Source organism: Castor canadensis, chromosome 14, assembly GCF_047511655.1.
Source record: "Castor canadensis chromosome 14, mCasCan1.hap1v2, whole genome shotgun sequence".
Lineage (NCBI taxonomy): Eukaryota > Metazoa > Chordata > Mammalia > Rodentia > Castoridae > Castor > Castor canadensis.
Window position 1 is genome coordinate 3,540,352 of NC_133399.1, and position 23,317 is coordinate 3,563,668.

Here is a 23,317-nt window from a genome sequence, read left to right on the forward strand (position 1 = left end):
GGGATTGGACTTTGAGCACATGATAAAAGCGAGAGCACACAAGGGAGGGGTGAGGATAGGTAAGACACCTAAAAAATTAGCTAGCATTTGTTGCCCTTAACACAGAGAAACTAAAGCAGATAACTTAAAAGCAACTGAGGCCAATAGGAAAAGGGGACCAGGAACTAGAGAAAAGGTTAGATTAAAAAGAATTAACCTAGAAGGTAACACACACGCACAGGAAATTAATGTGAGTCAACTCCCTGTATAGCTATCCTTATCTCAACCAGCAAAAACCCTTGTTCCTTCCTATTATTGCTTATACTCTCTCTTCAACAAAATTAGAGATAAGGGCAAAATAGTTTCTGCTGGGTATTGAGGGGGTGGGGGGGAGAGGGAGGGGGCAGAGTGGGTGGTAAGGGAGGGGGTGGGGGCAGGGGGGAGAAATGACCCAAGCCTTGTATGCACATATGAATAAAAAAAAATATTGCCCAAAACATTCTATTCTTTTTCAAAATACTTCCTAATGAATAATTTTTTAAAAGTACTAAGCTTGAGAAAGAAATAAAACTTCTTCTATTTTTATCTACGTTGTAGGAGCTATGTGACATCACATATTCAGTAGCAATAAACAAGGAAGCATTGATCACAGAACTTAAGGAGACAAATGTGAGGGGAAATAAAATGGCAGAAATGTCTCTGGAAACAAACAACAGAAAAAGCCATGTGGATATAAAGGGAGAGATGACACAATGTAGTGAACAGTTCTAGGAAAGTGTGCACTCAATTATGGAACTCAACCACAATTTGCTGGTGACACATGTGAAGGAGGACCCAGGGCCACAAGTTCAGTTCACATATTTACTGAGGGAATTGTTACATGTGTAAGGGCTCACCGTGAGGGAGGAGTCCTTGGAAAAAGTGTCACTGAGCAAAAGGAGGTTCTCCTGAAAGCAAGGATGAGAGATCACTGGCAGCGGCCTCCAGGGAGAACTCAGGTTCACAGTAGAGCCTGCCAAGGAAAAGGCAACTACAGCAACCAGACTTGGGAGCTGGGCATTTGACTTCTAGTGACTGGCCAAAAGTAGATAGTAATGGTCACACTGGAGTATCATAGGAGATTAAGAACTGAGGAAGGTCTCTCACCAAAGTGGTGAGAAGGCTGGCAAGGAGAAGCACCCAGGAACAGTCCCTTGATACTGGCATACACTGCTTGAATGCAATGGATGTGGAGAGGAGCAGTCTGATGGTCGAGTCCAATGGTCAGCTACTGTAGTGACAACTGGGGGTAGGTTTCTTGGGCATAGTCTGTCCTGCAGTTTAACAGTTTGGTTGCACCTTTGGGTGTTTATGGGTGTTCCCAGTTTGGATGGGTGTGTGCTCAAGCACTCACTTCATGTGCTGGCACATCTTGACATGAGTGAGTCCATATTGTCCATGTTCATGTCATTGAAGTAGAAGTAGTTTTAGATAAAGGACACAAGAAGGCATACTTAGAGCAAAACATTTAGGGAGAAACCAGAGTCACATGTAGCTGTGGAAGGACAGCAGTTTTTCTTCCTAAATAAGGGAGATGAGAAGAAACATTCCAAAGGCAGATGTCTGAAAAGAGAACATTATGGAGATTCCTCAAAAACCTAGAGATAGAATTGCCATATAATACACTGATACCACTCCTGGGTATCTACCTAAAAGAATGTAAGACAGGATACAGTAGAGACATCTGTACACTGGTGTTCATCACAGCACTATTCACAATAGCCAAGCCCTGGAAACAAGCCAGAAACCCTAAAACTTATGTATGGATCATGAAATTGTGCTACATATACACAATGGGGTATAACTCAGCTGCAAGGAATAATGACATGGACTTTGAAGGTAAATGGATGCAATTGAGGACAACACGTTAAGTGAAGTAAGCCAGGATCTGAAAGACACGTTTCCCCTCGTATGGGGAAGATAGATCCAAAGACAAATGAATATACAAAAACAAGCACAATCATATACAAATTCAAATGTAGAACATGTCTGTAACACTGTAACTGGTCTATGGAACTCAGGGAAAGAGGAAAAGGAAAAGAGAAAGAGAAAATATTAGTAATATCGCATACCATAAATGTAAAGGTAGAGGACAGAAGGATGTGTATTGAAAACTCTTGAAAAACAAGGAGGGAGGGAGGCAAAGGAGTAAGGGATAGTATTTGAATGGATTGAACAGACCATAGTAAAGCACCCCCACAGAGGGCATATATTGAGACACTATTTTGAGCATCAACTTAAGCATTTATCACAAGAATCAGGACTGAAAAATAGGCACAATGTGTGTGCAGGGATACTAGTGTGAAGGGGGTACTAGATGGAAGAAAATTAACGTGAGGGCATATGGTTGATGAACTTTAAATACCTGTATGAAACAGAACTGGATAACCTCTTGCAATTGCTTTAAGTGGGGTGGGGAGGGCATTGTGGGGAAAAGATGATAGAAGCAATGTAAATAATGTACAAGTCTAATCAGAATTGTCACTGTGAATCCCCCATATAATGAATATTTCCTAACAAAAATTTATTAAAATAAATAAATGGAAAAATTTTTTAAAAAGAGGCAGATGTCTAAAGGGATACAATACAGACACTTAAAATGAGAATAAAAACAAACTTTCACAGGACAATTAGATAAAATATAGACCCATAAAGTAGAGAGGCACAGCAAACCTATCCAAGATAAACAAAATGGAGTGTCATTGAAATGAGTTATAGCCACAGAAGGTACATGACAGGTTTCAGAGACAGGATGGGCTAATGAGACCCTCTTGGAATGTCCAGCCTGATAAGGATGGGGGGAAAATTCACCAGATGTCAATTAGACAACTAGAACCACAAAGTCTAGAGTAGAGAGGCATGCCTAAATTGGCCTCTCATGAACTTTAGTTATCACATGGCTTAGCTGTGTCACAAAGTCCCATCCATTAGGGTACTTTGCTACCATTTCAACTAACTTTGTGCTTTTTACAATTAACTCCTGATCTGTGGTAAACTTCCTTTAACTATTACCTGCTTTTCCAGCACGTTCAATTATTGAAGGTGCCAGAAAACCAGCCTGGGTCACAACAATCCAGTCTGTGTCAGTTCTACCTCCCCCAACACCCATCCTAGAGAGGTCAGAATATATGATGTCCATTAGGAATGAGAACGTGTTTTTAAGCCTTTGTAAGAAAACAGAGACATGGGAGATGGAAAATGCTAAAATGTTGCTTACAGTGAAAATTGTTAGGGTCACATACAAAGGTGAGGTTCTGATATTAAAAGTGATGGTGATATGACACAAAATGGACATTCAAAGGCTTATTCCTTGTATAACAGAAGGGTCAGTGATGCTACACCAGGCCAGTCACACATATAGGAAGTTTCTTGAGGTACCAAGGAAAGCATCTGCCCAGGAAACTTAACTGAGGTGAACAGGAAGCTATGGTGAGAAGTCACTCCAAAGGGCAGAGGTGTGCATTTTTAAGTCTCCAGGGAGGACAAAGTCTTTAATTACCTTGTGGGCATACTGGACACAAAGGGAAGGAGGATTAAGTGCTATAATCTGTCACTGTAATGAGAAAATAGTCACATATTTCCACTGCACATTTCTGCCTGAAAACACGTGCTCTTGGGCATCCCGATCAACATCAGAAAAAGCAAGAGACAAAATCAATAAATCTTCCACAGTGAGAGAATTATTATGAAAAGGCAATGCACCAGCTCTGAATTGAAAGCAAAAAGAGGAACACCCAGAAAAGCCTTAACTTCCTTCAAAAAAATCCAAAAAACAAGGGCCTGAAAAACTAAGCTGTAATTAGAGAACCCTAACACCCCACTATCGTCTATGTAAGAAAGAACCAGCACTGTTCCCATTGCTGCCTTTCTAATCTCTAACAAGCAAAAACACATGGGCCAAATGCCCATTTTTTGCCTAAAAATATGGTCAGAATTAGTAAATGCAAACAAACAATTTTGAAGGAAATATTTTAAAAATTGTAAATTCATGTCAGCAAAGAAGAGGAGTCTCAGTCAGTATAGAATACAAATTTGATGTATTTGTATGATGATGGCCAAGCTCAGAGAATTGGAATGAGGCAGATGGCCAATTGTTTATCCACGTCATGTTTCAATTCATCCATTTTCAGGCAAAAAAGAAAAATACCAAAAACTGAACTAGAGTTATTTAATGTAAGAAGAAAGTGGAGTTATATGGCACTTATATTCTTCAAAGGATTGAAGAGAAATGAAAATATTTAGTTCAAGCAGTAGAGTGCATAGTTTGCAAGCAGGAAGCCATGATTTCAAACTCAGTCCCACAAAAGAAATGAAGAAAGGAAAGAAGGATGAAAGGAAGGAATAAAGGAAGGAAGAAGAGAAGGAAGAATGAAAAGCATATTGTGTACAACCAGAGATGTGGATGCTGTGTTTCCCAAAGACAAAAGTAAAACCCCCTTTCCTGGCCTTCAACAGATGTCCCAGCATGATGACAACAGCAATTGCTGAATAGTATTCCCTAAAGTGTATCAGTCCCCAATGATGATCAGAGAAATTCAATGATTGGACTCTAATCCAACAAGCTCTTCTCCCAGTGAGAAAACTGTCCTTTTATACCTTAATATGTATCAGAGACTAAATCACACTTTAGTAACTTTAACATTGTGACCTAAATTAACTGTCCAAAGCAGAAATCCTTTTCCAAGGGGACTACTTAAATGTTGCTTGCAAATCCTGACCTTCACTGATTTTCTCCATAGGCTTACAGTTCAGTCTGACTCCAGGATGACTATCCATCAAACCAAAACAGTGTAGAAAAATACTCCCATGACAAAGAGTTATAACCCCAGAACAGAACTCTCAACCTTATATACACAGAGGTCACCTGTTGTCAATTACACTGCAGCTTTTCACAGGGAACATTCTTTCTCAGATAATTTCACACATTGATTTTTATATATTTATATCAATTAAGGTGTATGCTACATCTAAGAATATGGTGTATATTTGTGAACATTCCATATGATCATAAAGACTGGTTACTCTTCACTTGTTTGTTGATAAATTCTACAGCTGAATTCAGTTGGCTGATAATTTTGAGTAAAAATTTTATATGGGTAGTAATGGGATTTGAACTCAGGACTTCATGCTTGCTAGATAAGGGTTCTACCAAAAGCCCAAAGTTGAATTTTTTCATTACTGATTTTTTCTGCCTTCTTGATCTATTACTTACTGGTGTCTAGAAATGAAATTGTTGGTAGTTGTTTTTCTTTGCAGTACTAGAAGTTTTTGTTGACATATAATTTCTTACATTGTGTAAGTGCATACATACTAATGACTGTTATGACCTTGTGGAGAACTGTGTTATGACCATATGTTCCCAGTATCTCTTGTAATATTAGTTTATTTAATCTTACCTTGGGTGAAATTTAGAAGAATTACAATTTACTTTTCATTAGTGTTGAGTGCACAAATCAATACACTGAAAGTACTGGTGTGTGTTTAAGGTCATATTTTAAGTGTTTGTGCAGAGTTTTAGGTAATAAGGTTGTGTAAGTTTACAATATAAAGCGCATTTTGAAATGTTCATACATATTGCCTGGCCAAATGGAGTTTATATGGATTACCTCACTAATGTCTGAAGGTGAGAATACATAATATCTACTCCATTAGTGATCTGAAGGAGTACAACACATTTTAACTCTACTCACCATGTTATCCAATACATTTCTTCAACTTATTCCTAAGAAAATGAAATTTTTATCTGTTGACCAAAAACTCCACTCATCCACACTGTCCTTGTTTCAAATGGTTGTCTTGTACACAGCACAAGATTTGATCATGGCTTATAATCTACTATGTATTTTCTTTGTTGTATTTATATAATTCAGATTTAAAGGGACTATTGACACAGATGGATATCTAGCACATTTCTAAAGATTTCTATTTGTTTTACTTGTTTTGGTTGATTTAAAACTTTCCATATATTTCTACCTTCTCGTTTTAATTGTGGTCTGTCCATATTCCATTTGGGCTTCCATGTTAGGATACCAAATAAACTGTTTTCCTTTTTTATTTTCATATCCTTTGAAATGCATGTTTATATTTTATATCAATACAATTTTCCTTTGTTGACTTCCATTCCTACGTGTGAATGATATGGAATGAAACAAAGCCTTGTGCCCGGGAGGCAAGCTTTCCATTTTGAGAGAGTCTCACTAAAAAGCCCAGGTCAACATCTAACTCTTGATCTTTCTGCCTCAGCCTCCCCATGAAATTGGTATTGCAAGTATACACTACCTTAAGAGAGTGCTTCCACAAATTTCTTATATGCACTATTAATGATATTTTATGACTGCTACATTATCATATGATGTATGTACTTGCCCTGTACATACATGAAATAATGCAAATGTGAGAAAAAACACAGTCATCCTTAAACTTATAAATATTTTATGGTTTTAACAGGTATACAGGTCTACAAGCATTAAGAGGTATAAGCAGTGTCTAAAAGGGTGAAGAGATATTAAGGTGATAGTACTTTTAAAAATACAGCACGTATAATATTTATCTAAGTGTAAAATAAGACATATAGCCCCAACAAAGAAATTGTGGTAACAATACCTCCTGCTGTCATTCCCAAACTATGCTGATGGAATACAATAAACCTGGATTTTGATAGCACTCAGATATTCCAGTGTAGTTTACAGTATCTTTTACCTCCCAGAATGATGTCCATTTGGATGGTGGATACCTTGACACTTTCATATTTGAACAGCAAATACAAAACCATATTTTTCTCTTTTCTAGAGGTTCACAGACTCTCTTTGTTCAGGACACATTAATGTTGACATTCACTCTTTTGATGCTTATAGGTATACTGTGTGCACTTGCTAATATAAGATTCAGGACTTATTTCAGATAGATGAAGAGGTAAAACTTCACTATCATCTAAATCTTTTTCATTACCTAAATGTAGATCTCCTGCCATATTTTATCTGGCATTGGATACTGTCATTGCTTCCCTGATAGAAAGGCTTCCAGCATTAATGATAGCAAAAGCTGTGGCACATGCTATTGAAACATTAGTTTTATTATTGGTCTCAGCACCATTTGAGCTCCTTTCATCCAAGTCACCAGAGAAAAGAGTATTACTAAAGCTACGGTATGCTCAGAATACAACAGAACTGCTACAATGATCCACAGCAATATGGGTTTTAACTTCTGTTGTCAAATTGTATTAAACCCACACCCTTTATAGATTGAAATAAGATATCTGAAGATTTGCCTTCAATTAGATGAATCACATACAAGCTGTGTAGAGTGCAAACACACAGAATTAATACTCACGAAACACTGTGCTCCTAATACACATTTGGAAATACTAATTTGTGCAAATCTGGTGATTATATGATTTTGAGAAAAGTGAAGTAGTGAAAAAGTTATTAAAATCCTGTTCATGAGATAGAAATGAAAGCAACAAAAAAAAAGTCCATGGTGGCAGGTGACACAGTATACAAGCTAGGGTGTGTGTCCACCTTCTATATGGAAAGTCAGTGTGTAAGTGGTGAGAATGTCCTCATTGATAAATTCATGACCACATTAGGAGCCTCTTTATCTTTGGTCTGCAGCTGCTCAGGTGTACATGAAAGCAGTGGGGGCCCTGCAAACTATCCTACATGAGGCATTGTTGATCATGATTCTCTATACAGTATAACACTAAGTCATCATTGTGCAATGGTTGAGTTTTAAAGCATGTTACATGTGATCTTTAATTCAGACATGACACTTTGTGACCTGAAACTTTTCCTTACTTTTATGCAGAATCATCTATACAGCATTCCTTTAAAATTATTCAAGGATTTAAAAATTACCACTTTATATATGGACTTTTAATTCTGCTTTGTATGGAGTGAGTGATGCAGTATGTACTGGATCCCAATTCAGAAAATGTTGTGACCAAGTACGCAATGTGTGCCCATTATGGGTTTCTCATATGGGTGGAGTGACAGTTCAGCAAATCAACTCTGTTTTCCCCATGGAAACATCAAAGGATGTATTAATGCTTCAAGGTCAATGTCTGGGTACAAGTTGAGATGAGCAACAGACCAATTTTATTATTTTGAGGGATAGTTTTATTTTTTGCAGAGGAGATATGCTTCATTGTCAACACAGGATTTTTAAGTTTGTTTTCTTTTTCCTTTGGAAGTACTGAGGTTTGAATTCAGAGACTCATGCATCATAGGCTGGTACTCTACCACTTTAGCAACACACCCAGCCATATTTGCTTTAGTTTCTTTTTCAGGTTGGGTCTTTCACTTTTTTCAAACATGCCTTGGACCACAATCCTGTTAACTCCCTTCCCCCATGTATATGGAATAATATGCATAAACAATCATACCTGCCTGTGTTTTGAGATAGGATGTCACCAAGTTTTTTCCCATTCTGACCTCAAACCAATAATACTCCCACTTCTGTCTCCGAACCACTGGAAATACAGACATTTGCCACAACTCCTGCAAATTAGAAGTCTTTTGATAATGGTAGCTTGGAACATTTTTTAAATGTCCACAAAGCACAATGTCTATCTTGTTGTCCCCTGTTGTTAGTTACATATGGTTAAACCTTTCTTTTCTGGTAGTAGTAAGGGTGAACACAGATTAGTCCATTTACTAAGTAGGCTCTCTACCATGTGAGACACAATTTAATAAATTTTAAGTTGTAATTAGACCTAATCTGTGATGATGGATTAATCCACTAGTAGAATTTTTTTTTACTATAAAGTTGTTTGAAAACAGTAAAGACTGTGAAATACACTTACAGAAATGTTGGTGATGAACACCTATGTTCATGCACCTGTGGTTCACACATAAACTCATACATACTTGAGAGGCTGAGATAAGGAGGACCATCACTCAATGCCAGCTCTACAAATAGATCATGACACTTTATCTTAGCAATATGGAACCAGAAAATAAGGGCTACCAAAGTGGCTAAAGTGTTTGACTGACTGCCAATAAACATGAGTTACATCGGTAAAGCCAGGGTACTGTCAAAACAAGGACATGTATATGAAAAAGTAAATCAACACAATATCTCAGTAAAAACATGTTTTGTGTTCTGAAATAAAACACAATATAAACAAATAAATGTAAAGAACCTGCAATATGAGGACTTTGGGAAAATACCAAAAATTACCACTTTTCAATGGTACATTAATGAAAATTACTCAAGTGTATAAATTTATACCAAGACAACTGCAACACAATTGATATCAATCACGACTCCAACACAGTTTTAAATCAAAATTAAAATATTTTATCAACTTACCTAAGAGTACCCATTAAACTCGAGTACAATTGCTTTAAAAACAACTTAAAGAAGCTAAGTTCCTTTTATTGAGATGTTGTTTTTTGAAACATGGTGTTGCTACTGTTATCAGCTTCAGCAATCTTTGTATTACAGGTTCCCATGCAGCTGGGCTTATAGGCAGGCACCAGGAAAAGAAGCAGGAAGATATATTTAGAGCAAAAATTAGAAACACATAGTCCTCAAGTCTTTAAGAATGAAACAGACCCCATACACCTCTAGCTAATGCCTGTAGTTCTAGCTGTTCCAGAAGTTGAGATCAGGAGGATTGTGGTTACAGGCCATCCTGATCCAATACTTCATGACAACAAATCTCCAAAACAACAGAGGAAAACGGATTGGAGGTGTGGCTCAATCCTTACAGTCCCTGCTTTGAAAGAATGAAGTTCTCAGTCAACTTTTCTCTCCTTACCATCTTCTATCACATCTGTGGAGGAAATCAAGCTATATAAAGAAACTTCACACTGTTGCTAATAGAACTTTGATAAGATATGGATGCACATGAGTTACAGAGAGTTACTTCAAGCTGCAAAAAGGAAATGGGAATTATCGAAGGCTTACCCTCACTGCTTCCAAACATAGAGCTATTGTACACTGTGATATCTTTCATGCTTTTGTCAAAAATGGTGATAAGAGAAAATGTTTTCACGTGGCTTTCAAATGAAATGTTTGTGACTGTGTGAATTATATCATTTGCTTGAAATACAGTCACCTTCACTAGGCTAACATCTATAGGTTTTCACTCCAGTGTGAGGACTTTCATGATTTGATGGTAGTGGCATGAGAGATTTTCCCACCTGGGTTTCATAAATATAGTTTTTGTCCAGTGCAAGTTGATTCAAATATTTTAACATCACTGGTAGTTAAAATTTTCCCCTCATTGCTTACATCCACAGTCTTACAGTCCAGTATGTGTTCTTTATGTTTTTTTAAGGAGACTGGAATGAAGGAGATCTATCCAACAATGATTATATCCATAAGGGTACTCACCAGTGTGAACTCTGCATTTTTGTTAGGCTAGTAGAAGTTTCCAAAGCTTTCTCATATAGTTTCAATCCATATGTTTTCTTTCCAGTTTGAGTTCTTTCATGTACTTGAACGTTAATTTCTAGAGTGTAGGCTTTTCCACATTATTAATGTCCAAGGGTTTCTCTCCAGTGTGTAGGTTTCCCACATTGCTTACATGCATAGGACTACTCTCCATTGTGGGTTCTTTCATGTCTTTGAAGGTTACGGGAAGAACTGTAGGCTTTCCCACATTGCTTACAAATGTAAGGCTTTTCTCCAGTGTGAGTTCTCTCGTGTGTTTGAAGGTTACCAGCTTGAGTGAAGGCTTTCCCACATTGCTTACATCCATAGGGTTTCTCCCCATTGTGTATTCTTTTGTGTACTTTAAGCCTAGAGATATCAGTGAAGGCTTTTCCACATTTCTCACAACCATAGGGTTTCTCTCCAGTATGTATTCTTTCATGTACTTTAAGTTGAGTTGCTTGAATGAAGGCTTTCCCACATTGCTTACATGCATAGGGCTTCTCTCCAGTGTGAGTTCTTTCATGGCATTGAAGGCTCCGAGAACAACTGTAGGCTTTCCCACATTGTTTACATCCATAAGGTTTCTCTCCTGTGTGAGTTCTCTTGTGTGTTTGAAGGATACCAGCTTGAGTGAAGGCTTTCCCACACTGATTGCACCTATAGGGTTTCTCTCCAGTGTGTATTCTTTCATGTACTTTAAGCTTAGAAACATGAATGAAGGCTTTTCCACATTTCTCACAACCATAGGGTTTCACTCCAGTGTGTATTCTTTCATGAAGTTTAAGTTGAGTTGCTTCAATGAAGGCTTTCCCACACTGTTTGCACACATAGGGTTTCTCTCCAGTGTGAGTTCTTTCATGGCTTTGAAGGTTACGAGAACAAGTATAGGCTTTCCCACATTGCTTACATCCATAAGGTTTCTCTCCAGTGTGAGTTCTTTCATGTTTTTTAAGGTAAGTAGTAAGAGTGAAGGCTTTCCCACATTGCTTACATGCGTATAGTTTTTCTCCAGTGTGAGTTCTTTCATGGATTTGAAGGTTACGAGAACAAGTGTATACTTTCTCACATTGCTTACATCCATAAGATTTCTCTCCAGTGTGAGTTCTCTCATGTGTTTGAAGGGTACCTGCTTCAGTGAAGGCTTTCCCACATTGGTTACATCCATAGGATGTGTCTCCAGGAAGAGTTCTTTCATGAATACAAAGGGTATGAGATTGACTGAAGGCTTTCCCACATGGTGTACATCCATGGGCCTTCATTCCATTGTGTATATTTGCCCAGATAAAAAGAGACTTGGGATCAGTGAAAGTTTTCTCACAATTACATGCATAGCACCTGCATGGTATTAGTCTAAGAAGAATTTCATGGTTTACACTATTCTCTGGAGGCTGTTGAAAGGACTCTTCACTCTGAGTACCTTCTTTATGTTCATACAGTCTCTCTAACACATCCACTCTGTTAAAAATGAGATTACCATAGTTATTCTATTAATGCTTTACTAAGAGAAGTATTGGTGTTGTATCATATAGGATTTAAGAACAAAATGTATTAAAGGTTTTGTTGAAGGTATCGAAGACAGCCATTATCAAAATAGTGGTGTTCATATGTCCTGTCACAGTACTATGATATTTGACAACACCAAATTTGATTTACCACATTCAAATACAGTTACAGCACTCACTCAGATGCTCTGGATCAAAAACATGTTTCATTTTTAAATACATGATATGTAACATAAAGAGATAGGTTGAAACATGTGCCAGTCTACACAAGAAAATCCTCTTAACTTCATAAATACATGATACCCACACCATGTAGCAACTCAACACTATATCATTAATAAGTTTTTGTATGGAGTATTTTCTTAATATTCATTCACTGGAAAGTATCTCTGTGCCTTCAGGACATTATACATGTTATATATATAACATATCTTGCATTTTCTAACTTAGGATGCTAAATCAGTTTTGCAGTTTTAGAGAAAAATTCCCTGATTAATCCAATTTCCTGTTGGACATATTGGCTTTACTTCCTTGGTGTTAAAAATTATCTCACTCGCTACAACATACAATATTCACTGCTTCTCTTGTTTATGACAATTACCTCATATTTCTTCTGAGATTTCTGCAGTCCACTTCAATGTTTTGTTTTTCCTCTTTAGTTGCTAAGTTATAGACATAGAGAAATCATTATTGTTTAATCAACATCAAAGAAAGATTTTTGGAAACCCAGCTCTTTTCATGGTATATTTTGATATATATTTACCAAAATGTTCCCTTTTTATACTCCAAGTGAAGCAGCAACACTGATGAGCAAAAACCGCTCACAGTCAGAATAAGGTAATGATGGTGCATTTACCTATATAGGACAGGTTCCTGAAAGTTTCCAGCATCACTTCTCTGTAGAGTTTCTTTTGAGAAGGATCCAAAAAGGTCCACTCTTCCTCAGAGAAGTTCACTGCAACATCCTCAAGGGTCAGTGGCTCCTAAAATGTCACACACACATTTGCAAGAGTTTGTGTAAGTCACAGCACTGTTGGCAGAAACACTCCTCATAAGAAATTGACATGGTGGTATGTTCTCCATACTTTCACTACATGTATCACGTGTATCTCACTTTCCTTATCCATCTGTTCTTACAGGCACTCACATAGTAATTACCACATCTCACTGGAACTATTTGTCACACTGACAGAAGTACATGATCACAACAATTATGCACTGTACAATATGATTCTAGGACTTCTTAGAAATTCCTACCACTTAGAATGTCTTCAGTTGTCCAGAGGCTGAATAATAAGTTAAATACAAAAGAAACAGATCCATGAATAATGGTATCTGGGAACTGCTCTTGGGATGAACTTCAACAATTTGACTGTGAAAAAGGGACAGAGTTCTGCAGCAATTTATGCCCAAAATACTCTACTGTAAATAAAGAATTAACTCCTGTGAAATCTGTGATTATTTGTGCATTTCTGCAATGCTCATCAGAGAGAGGCAATAGGATGAGAACCCAAAATGCACACCCTCTAGCAAATAAAACTTGATATGACAGATTACATTAACACCTCATTAAATTTTTCCCCCTTAGGGAAAGGAGCACATCCTGTGTGATTGCACCAAGAGAAAACATTTGAAATCTTCTTCCTGATTTCTTACACACCAAAAAAAACAAAACAAAAAAGGAAGAATCTGGCCTTTTACATTAATTAACTGAATGATTTTTATTGGATATCCATGTTTCTTAGTGCCACTATGACAATCATTCATACCCCATTATATAACACCATATAAATCTTGGTATGGTCATCCCACTTCCATTGGATGCTGTAATTACTGAATTTTGTTATTACAGTAAAGATCATTTTCTACACAAAGGTACTTGAATGTATTAATTCCAGTATTAGTTACAGAAGCCAATAGCCCTTTTCTTCATTTATCACATTAACGATTGAATTCACTGTTAACATCATAGAGAATGCTGACTCGTAGACTTGGTTAGTGGATCAACATTACTGAATCCTACTGAATCCTACAACATTAATGATGCTGGTTTTGTTTATGAATCTAATCCTATAGACTATTGTGAAAATGCCTTAGCACTAACTAAAACAGATGCATTCACACTCTTAAAAATCTCTATCAGTATGATGACACTTAATGATTCACCAAACCCATGCATATCATACACTAAAGGCAAGCCCAAAGTTCTTTTTCTTTGCAGTGTTTGTTTCAGCTTTCTACCATTCAAGTGTAACCTCCACCCATAAACTAGGAAGGTATTGACAACCCACATACATTCATTAAATGCACCACAACTTTTAAGTTACATAACCCATCAGGAAATCAAGTCTGGAGTTTCAAATAGTTGATCCCACAGAAGGAAAATCATAAACATAAAAACTAAGCCCTTCTTATTACAATCTTTCTAGGAGTCTATCTTGTCCTTCCCCATGCTTCACAAAACATTGAAACATCTTATCCTATTTTTGAGAATTTTTCTGGCTTATCATGTTTTACAGCAACAGCATTGCATTCCCTACAAGTTATTACTGATTCAACTTTCTTGACAGTTTATCTATGCCACCTGAAATTTCATTGTATATCAATTCATCACTTCAGCCTTTGGTCACACCTTGACTTTGACGTTTTCTTGATGTGATATGACTCCAGTATACATCTCTGCTCATTACTGACAACTCTAGTTTCTTTGTATTACTCAGTTCATTTGACTTCCAACCTACAAACTTTACTTAATCCAAGAGTATAATGAGCCTAAGGTTAACTTTCTACACAAATTCAATGATAACTGTTTTATCAATTTACATTTTGATTGCCTAATTTAAACCATATAGAAAAATGAAGATCATAGTAAAGGTACTTCCATCTGTAAACCAGTATGACTAAAATTTTTCACAAAACTCTTAGTTGCTCATACTTTTCAAACATTTGATCTAGAAATTGCCCTGTGAATGCAATGCTTTTGAGTTTCACAAAAAAGAATTTCCTGCAGTTTTGGGGCAGAAACTTGCTATGTATCCTAAGCAATCCTGAAACTCACTCCATGTTCTCTGGGTCAGCCTCAAACTAAAACTCCTTAGTACTGAAATGGGAGGTTTCTAATCATGCACAGCTATTTTCTTTCTACTTTATTCTTCTTAATGTTTTCATGGTTAACTGCCTTAATAATGCTTCTTCCTGTGCTAATTCTCATTAGTTTATATATTTTTGTAATGAGGTTAATTGTTTTCCACAGTTCTAGTGATTGGGACATTGTACAATACTTTATCCAACAGCACACTATACATAATTCTCAAGATGACATGCAGTATTCACCAATGCAGACCCAACACCACATTCCTATCTAAAATATACTCAATACTGGGAACAATGGCAGAAGCATCAGGATTTCCGGGTAAGAATGGGCTATTTATAAAAACCCTGTCTCGAGAAAAACAAACAGAATGACAAAAAAGTACTCCTTAACTAATCTAAAATGATAGACATCATTGTAGGCATGATTTACAATCACACTGCAGCAGAACTGCAAATCAACAGCAGAAACAGAGTTGGAAAACCTCCTAGGAAAGATTGACACCAACTTTAAAATAACACGTATGAAAGGGAAGACTCAAAATACACTTATATATTTCAAACTACATGAAAATGAATGTGCATACTTTAGGCGTTGTAGGTGTAAAAAACATTGCTCACCATTCCTCATCTTGAAATTGGCTTAGGTGGTACTCTGCATCACCTCAACAGCATATATATTCAGAAACCACCAAAAAGAAGCCAGGGAAAAACAAACAAAAATGCTCCTATTGGTCAGGATATTCTAAGGGTTTTAGTAACTCTATCTCAGAACTTGGGACAAAGAGCAAACACAACTTTATTTTGGTGTCACTGGTATTTGAACTCAGAGCCTTATGCACACTAAGCAGGTGCTCTTACTGCTCCACCACTTCAGCCATCCATCCAACCCGTTTTGTTATAGATTTTTCTGAGATATGGTGTCACAAATTATATTCCCGGGGCTGGTTTTCAACCATCATTCTCCTGATCTCTGACTCTGAGTACCTAGGATTACAGGCATAAGCACAATTTTTTTTAATTGTTGTTCTATGGGTACATTATGGCCTTTAACAAAATTCATACAATCTACTATATATATCATATGTAAATTCACCACTTCCATCATTCTTCTTTGTCTCCCCCTTCCCAGATTCCTGGAAGTTTCAACAGGTCTCATTTACATACCTGTGTACACAATATTTGCACTACATTCACTAACCTACACCCTGTCCCCACATCCTGCCCACTTCCACTGATACCAACTCTCTCTCTCTCACACACACACACACACACAGAGAGAGAGGACTTTTGCCACCCTCCTGTTTTCTACTTTTCTAAAAGAAAAAATAAAAGACTTTAGTTTATTTAAGATAGATATAGAGGGAGTTTCCTTGTGACATTTCCACGCATGTGTACTATGTATTACAAACTGAATTGGTTCATCTCCTCTACATTTCTTCTTCCTATCTTGGTCAATTTCTTATGGTGATTTCAACAGAATTAAAATTCCATATTTATTCATGTATACAGAGTACATCAACCATATTCCTTGTCTTAACTTCCTCTTTTTACCCTCCCCCTCTCACATGTGACCAACCTTTAGTGTGACCTGTTTTTCATAATGCTGCTGTACTTATATTACATGTACAATCCTATGAGAGAAATGAAAAACCACATATAAAACAAAATGTGATTTTTGGCCTTCTGAGCCTAACTTCATTTGCAATGATGGTCTGCACTTCCACCAATTTACCTCAAATGACAAACTTCATTCTTTCTTGCAACACAATGTTAAAAAATATACCACAAACCAAAATATATTCAAAAAATAAAAAACATTCATTTTTCAGGTTTTTTTCTTTGAAATACTGGGGTTTGAAATCAGGGCCTCATGCTTGCTAGGTGGGAGCTCTAGCACTTGAGCCACTCTGACAGCCAAAACCAAACCTTTTGATTTTGGCTTCTCATGAATTGTTCACGAACCTCTGTTTCATCATCCCTCTTCCCTTGAAGATCTCAAAATTATCAACAGTACATTCTTCTCTCTTTCCTTGCTTCTCTACTTTCTGGCTAAAAATAGCCTCCAGTCTGATCAGGTGTAGCTACCTTCCATTTCCTGGGTCCTTGAAACACCTTCCATAATCCATTGCCTCTGTAGAGTTTCATAAACTTCATTCTCCTACATTTCACTGTCTACTACTTTCCCTATCTGTATACTCATTGCTCAGTTCAGAAGCAAGGCCCTTCCCAATAAATGTCACCCTTCAAATTCAGGAACATTTTATAAATTCCAAGTCATTTTGTTTTAGTACAATGTTGTTTTCTTCATACATCCTGGAATGGACTGAACATAGAACCCTGCTTGTATTGGACCATGTTCTCTTGCTAATAGCAAAAAAATACCAGTTTCAGAAAATTTTTAAATGAAGTATATATTTTATTTTTGACTTTTGGGTTGAAGGAATGGGATTTCACTCAAGACTTTGCACTTCCAAAGCAGGTGCTCTAATGCATTAGACACAAATCCAGTCCATTAGAATGGTGGAGAGGGTGAAATTCAAGTTTGACAATATTTGATATACTGTAAGAACATCTGTAAATGCCACAGTGTACTCCTACCCAGCACAACAATAAAACAAATCCAGTTCATTTTGCTCTGGTTGTTTTGGAGATGGTGTGACATGAACATTTGCCTGGCTGGCACAGAAACACCATCTTCCCAATCTCAACCTTCCAAGTAATTAGAATTCCAGGCATGATCCACAGGAACAGGGCCAGGGCCAAGGAAATATATCACATGAAGAATTATAAACCACCAGAATGCAGGAATCCCAGGTATTCGAGACTACTAGAGCACTGAAAAAATGTTCACAACTGTAATGTGGGCTACTCAGGAGGCAGAGGTCAGAAGAATCGATGGTAGAAGCCAGCCCCAAGCAAACAGGTCTGGAGACCATATCTCAAAAACACCAATTAATAAAAGTGCTGGTGGTGTGAGTTAAGTGGTAAGAGCACCTAAATAACAAGCTTGAGGGCCTGCGTTCAAACTCCTGTCCTGCAAAAAAAAAAAAGTCAAATACTGCAATATATCACTCTACCAAGTTCTGAATAAAAGTCAAGATCATATCAACATATGCAAAGAAAACTTAAGATGAGAACAACTAGCATATAGGACTAACATATAGAAGGAACAAACAAAACTGCCTTTCTTTAGTTAGGACATCAATCTGCAAAGAAATTTTTCCTAAACCAACAAAAAAAGTCTTAAATTAACAGTGGATTATAGCAAGATTGCATAAAACAGGCTAAATAAATTAAAGCCCACCATTTTTTTACATAGGCCTCATTGTAAACGTCTACAGCATGAGTAGGAAAAGGAATAATTTCACATAACATGAATAATGGACATCACATGTAAACAACACAAAAAACATAAAAATCTGACAGCAATGCTGTTTGATGCCACACAAAAATGAATTGTTTAGGTCTTTCCAAGATTTGACAAACCACACAAGAAGTAAGCATATATTCATGAAAGATATGACAGTCAACACCATCAACATGTAAATATTGCTGGGCATTGGCGGCTCATGCCTGTAACCCTACCTACTTGGGAGTTTGAGAATGGAAGGATCAAAGTTCAAGGCCAGCAACAGGAAAAAAAGGGAAATAGTTCACAAATATCAACCTTCAAATATTACTAGAGGAAAAAATTGGACTGGAGGCATGGCTCTAGTGGTACAGCACCTGACTTGTAAGCAGGAAGCCCTGAATTCAAACTCCTCTCCCATTTAAAAAAAAGAGAAAGAAAATTTTATCCCTCATCCCCATAGAAATGTGAATGAGTGAGTGAACAAACTGAACTACATCCTTACGTGACATCATATGTGCAACAGAATGAGAAAGGAAACCACAAAACCTTTCCCATATACTATTAATGACATATGAATCACATTATTAACTGGGGAAACTTCACAGATGAATGCAAGTAAAACTCAGAAAGATTCAAATCCTGCATCTCAACATGCCTGCCGAGACCTCATTCCATACTGGAAATTCTCCCTCCTTTAACACATGGAATCGCATCTTGAGTCACTATTAAGTTCTGAAAAATGAAAATGTCTTACTCATAATCCCTTCCTTCAGGAAAATGCTTTCATGAGCCTTTTTCTTAGCCTGACTTCCACAGACTGTATTAACAAAAACAAATTACAGTCTGACTGCAGGAATTCTACATATGCCAAAACAATAGCAAAATCACATTAAAAATGGAATGAAAATATGAGAGTATTAATCCCACAGGTAAAGATAAACCTTAGTCATACTGAGAAATTTCAAATGTTCCAAGGCCAAATGCAATTTTTTTGGCAGTGGTTGGGATTGAACTTGGAGTCTCACATTGGCCAGGCAGGCACTCTACCACTGGAGCCAGTCTGCCAGCCTCATAGAATTTTATAACTGAAACAAAAGTATGAAAACAACTCTATTAAGAACAACTATATATAATATTTTGTTAAAGCACATAATATCTGGAGAGATACGGAGTTTGACATGAATAGTATTAAATATGAAGTTGGAAGTAATAGTTTGAGTGTGCATTCAATTGTTACTATGTGATAACTTCAGACTATATAACCAGAAAATGTTCTTCTGCATGGGGATTCAAAGGATGGTTATACTCTTATTTTATCCTGGCATGAAACAAATATTTAAGAATTCCCCTTGCATCCCAACACATCATCATTCTCTCTACTCAGATTCCCACCAATAAAATTGTGATCTCATACGCAAATAATGAAAAAAAATAAATCTTAACTGCTTAAGTAAAGTGCAACTTAAAAAAAAATTTCTATAAAGGGAACAAAAGGGAATCTTCTGAGGAAAGCAGCCTCTTTCATCCACACTTCAGAAGGAGGTTAAACACATTCCTAAGATTAGAGACCAGTTTTACTGATGCTGCCCCCTCCATCGCAGTTTTTCCCATCTTCTTTCTCTTCCTGTTTCCTCCCCCCTAGAAAGCACAGCCCTGCTCCACCTCACCCTGGAGACACCTGCAGACCTTGTAGTTGGGGCTGTCCCTACTACTGCTACACTCCATTCATTAAAGTCAGGATCTCCTTTCATCTGCATTTAAATTTTGAAAACACCATTTAGATGAGGGCCAAGGACACTACTAATGGTGTCAGAGATGCCGAAATCCTCAAACCCTGAATGTCTTCATGAAGTCTACTATTCCCTGTGTAAGAAAAATGATCTTTTCTATCAAAGTATTTGTTACCCTCTTAGATTACTTAATAATTCCTCAGGTCACCATCTCCGGTGACTTGCATGTTTAAAGGGTCTTTGCTTCTTCTTCTGGATTCCTGTATGCCCTAAGCTATCCCCTAAGTCTCTTAGGCAATCGAGGGAGATTGTGAACCTTTGACCTGGACAAATCCCAGGTGAGGGGCAGGTATGACTCAGTCAGGGATATAAGGAGGAGCCATTGTCAGCCATTTCGTGCATGAGTATTTGCTTAGTGGGAGTGAGCACATGCCTTGTCGAGATTTTTTGTCTCTTGTGTGTCTGCTTTTGGCACAAGAGGGTTATTAATTCCAACAATCTGGGGTTCCATCAGGGATATTACATTCCATCTGGGAAAGGAGAGCCTCTGGCCCTTCCCCTGGGAGACGCAACCTGTTGCTTAGCTGCAGTAGCCCAGAGGTTCAGTTGACAGTGGCAACTTCCTGGATCTGTGAATGAACTTGGACTCCAGAATTTCTTGACAACTTGGGTAAAAGAGCTCTGAAGGCAAGAACGGTGGCAATCACATGAATTTTGTGCACAAACATCACAGGGGTGACAAAGTAATGACTTGGTGGTTGGGATATTGGGGCTGTGTGATGTGTGAATCAGATGTGTTGGGTGACACGTGGCAAAAGTGGAGTCCTTGATCCATAGTTCCGAGGTGACCTCATACTATTTAAGCAGATTATATTTTTAAATCTAGTCCAGGTAAGGAGCTTATACTGACCCACAGGCTACCAAAAGGTGCCTCAAGCTCCCATGAAGGAGGTGGGTGGAGATGAACAAAGCAGAAAAAGAATCAGAGTGCAAGAAACCTTCAAGGCAAATGGGGGGGGGGGGTTAAGTTCCTGACAGAGCACAGTCAACCAGAAGGGAGAAATGGGAAATAAAGGCAGCAAAGAGGGGGACCAGAAAACAAAGGCCCAGGATAAAGTGCCCTCTGGGAGTCCCCTAGGGAAGATGTGAAAATACTGGGATGATAGACCCCATGCTATAGGGAAAAAGAAACAAAGAATGGCTAAATACTGTTGTTTTATCTGGACCTAAGAACCATCTTAAAGCCTTTGGTTTTATGGCCAAAATTTGGGTCTGATGAGGACTTGGTCTGTCAACTATTAATTGATCACGTTAACGATAACAGCTCAGTCACTCAAGAGGAGATGGAATATGCCCTCTGTTGGAGACAGAGTCCTGTAGTCCTGTTTCCACTTAAAGAAAAGAAAAAAAGACAAAATGAAAACAAAAAACCCCAAACCCCTTCTAATTGGGATTTACTCTCCTCTCTTTTCCCCCTTATAATCCCACTGCTCCCCCGGTTCAGGTGCCAGAGATGTCCCCCCTACCATGCTGCCAACCCAGGCTTTTGCCTCTTCACCTCCTCCTCCCTAACCCTTCCACCTCCACCCCCTTTCAACTCCTTGCCCTCCAGGCATCCTCCTCTCCACCTCCTCCTCCTCCTAACTCTTCCACCTCCACCCAACTTCAACTCCCTGAACTAAACTTCTTACCTGAAACCCGTCCCTACCACAACTCCAAAAGGACTTAGAGCAGTGGTGTCAGGACACTGAGAATCTACCTTTTCCTCAGTCCCAAGGGGAAAGACCATACTCTCTCTTTCCTCTAAGGAAGGTCCCCCTCAGAAGGGGTGAAATTGGGTTCATAAATGCCAATCTTACCAGCTCCGAGGTCTGAAACTTTTAAATGGAGTTGTGACACCTTCTCAAGGATCCCTTCAGGGTTTCAGAACAGGTTGATCAATTTTTGGGACCACAGATATATACTTGGGTTAAGTTAATGTCTATTTTGAGAATTCTCTTCTTAGGGGACGAAAGAGCCATGATCTGAAGAGCAGCAATTGCCATCTGGGAATGTGAACATCCCCCAGGACACAATGTCCCAGTGGCTGATGTTAAGTTTCTTAACCAAGATCTCCAATGGGATAACAACACCCCAGGGCACCAAGAAAATATGAGGGACTTAAGAGATTTAACAATGAGGGGAACCCAGGAATCAGTGCCATGGTCACAAAACCTCTCTAAAGACTTTAATGTCCAACAAGGAAAGGATGAGGGACTGACTGAGTTCATGAGCTACCTTAAAGACCAGATGAGAAAGTAAGCAGGGATAGACTTAGAAGACCCTTTAGGACAGGGAATGTTAAAATTTCACTTTGTTACAATCAGCTGACCAGATATAGCAAGAAAATTACAAAAACTAGAAAACTGGAAAAATAGATCCATAGAGGAATTATTAGGAGAGGCACAAAAGATATATGTAAGGAGAGAGAAGGAAAAACAAAAACAAAAAAGCAAAGATTATGTTATCCACTATGGAGCAGATTAATAGAGGAAGGTCATATCAGTACCCTATCAGACAGCAGGTTGATAGAGAAAGGCCATACCAATATCCTATTGGACCTTAACTGGCCTGGTCTCCCTAATAGAGGTATAAGAGACCAGAAATCAGAAGATGAAACAAAGAAGAGGGGGAAATAAGTGCTTTAAATGTGGGGAGACTGGATACTTTAAGACAGAATGTCCAGAATGGGAAAGAAAGTGTAGGGAAACTGTACCCTTAATGACCTTTGATGATGAATAGGGAAGTCAGGAGCTCTTTTTTGAAGGGTCCTACTCAGAGCCCTTGATAAATTTAGAAGTAGGACCACAACATGATATTGTCACCTTCCTGACTGACCCAGGCGCTTCCAGATCCTCACTCTGTCTTCTGCCCAGGGACTTAATCTATTCCCCAGAGAGGATACTAATTTCTGGGGTAAAGAGAGAAAGCTTTTCAATTAAAATATTACAAGAAACAAATGTTTATTTCCAAGACAGGACCACTAAGGTACAATTCCTCCTAGTCCCTGAGGCAGGTACCAACCTGTTTGGAAGAGATCTAATGACCCGATTAGGACTCACTTTACATGTAAAAAGGGATAAAATACAAGCTTCCCTAAATCTGCTTACTCCATGGGCCAAAGAACAAATTAAGCCAATAGTCTGTGCTAGAGACAGGAACAGAGGCGGCCTTCAGGTTACACCTATCAAAGTTCAATTAAA

At 38.0% G+C, this 23,317-nt stretch overlaps 1 protein-coding gene across 1 annotated transcript in view; it reads right to left on the minus strand.

Moving 5' to 3' along the window:
- Positions 1-647: 647 nt before the first annotated feature.
- LOC109680400 (uncharacterized) overlaps positions 648-23,317 on the minus strand; it is a 35,266-nt gene continuing 12,596 nt past the window's right edge. The window contains exons 2-4 of the mRNA XM_074053685.1: positions 12,757-12,883; positions 12,502-12,562; positions 648-11,853 (exon numbers count right to left, since the gene is read on the minus strand). Coding sequence (XP_073909786.1) covers positions 10,560-11,853; positions 12,502-12,562; positions 12,757-12,883 — 1,482 coding nt within the window. The 3' untranslated portion in view covers positions 648-10,559. The remainder of the gene's footprint in view (positions 11,854-12,501; positions 12,563-12,756; positions 12,884-23,317) is intronic.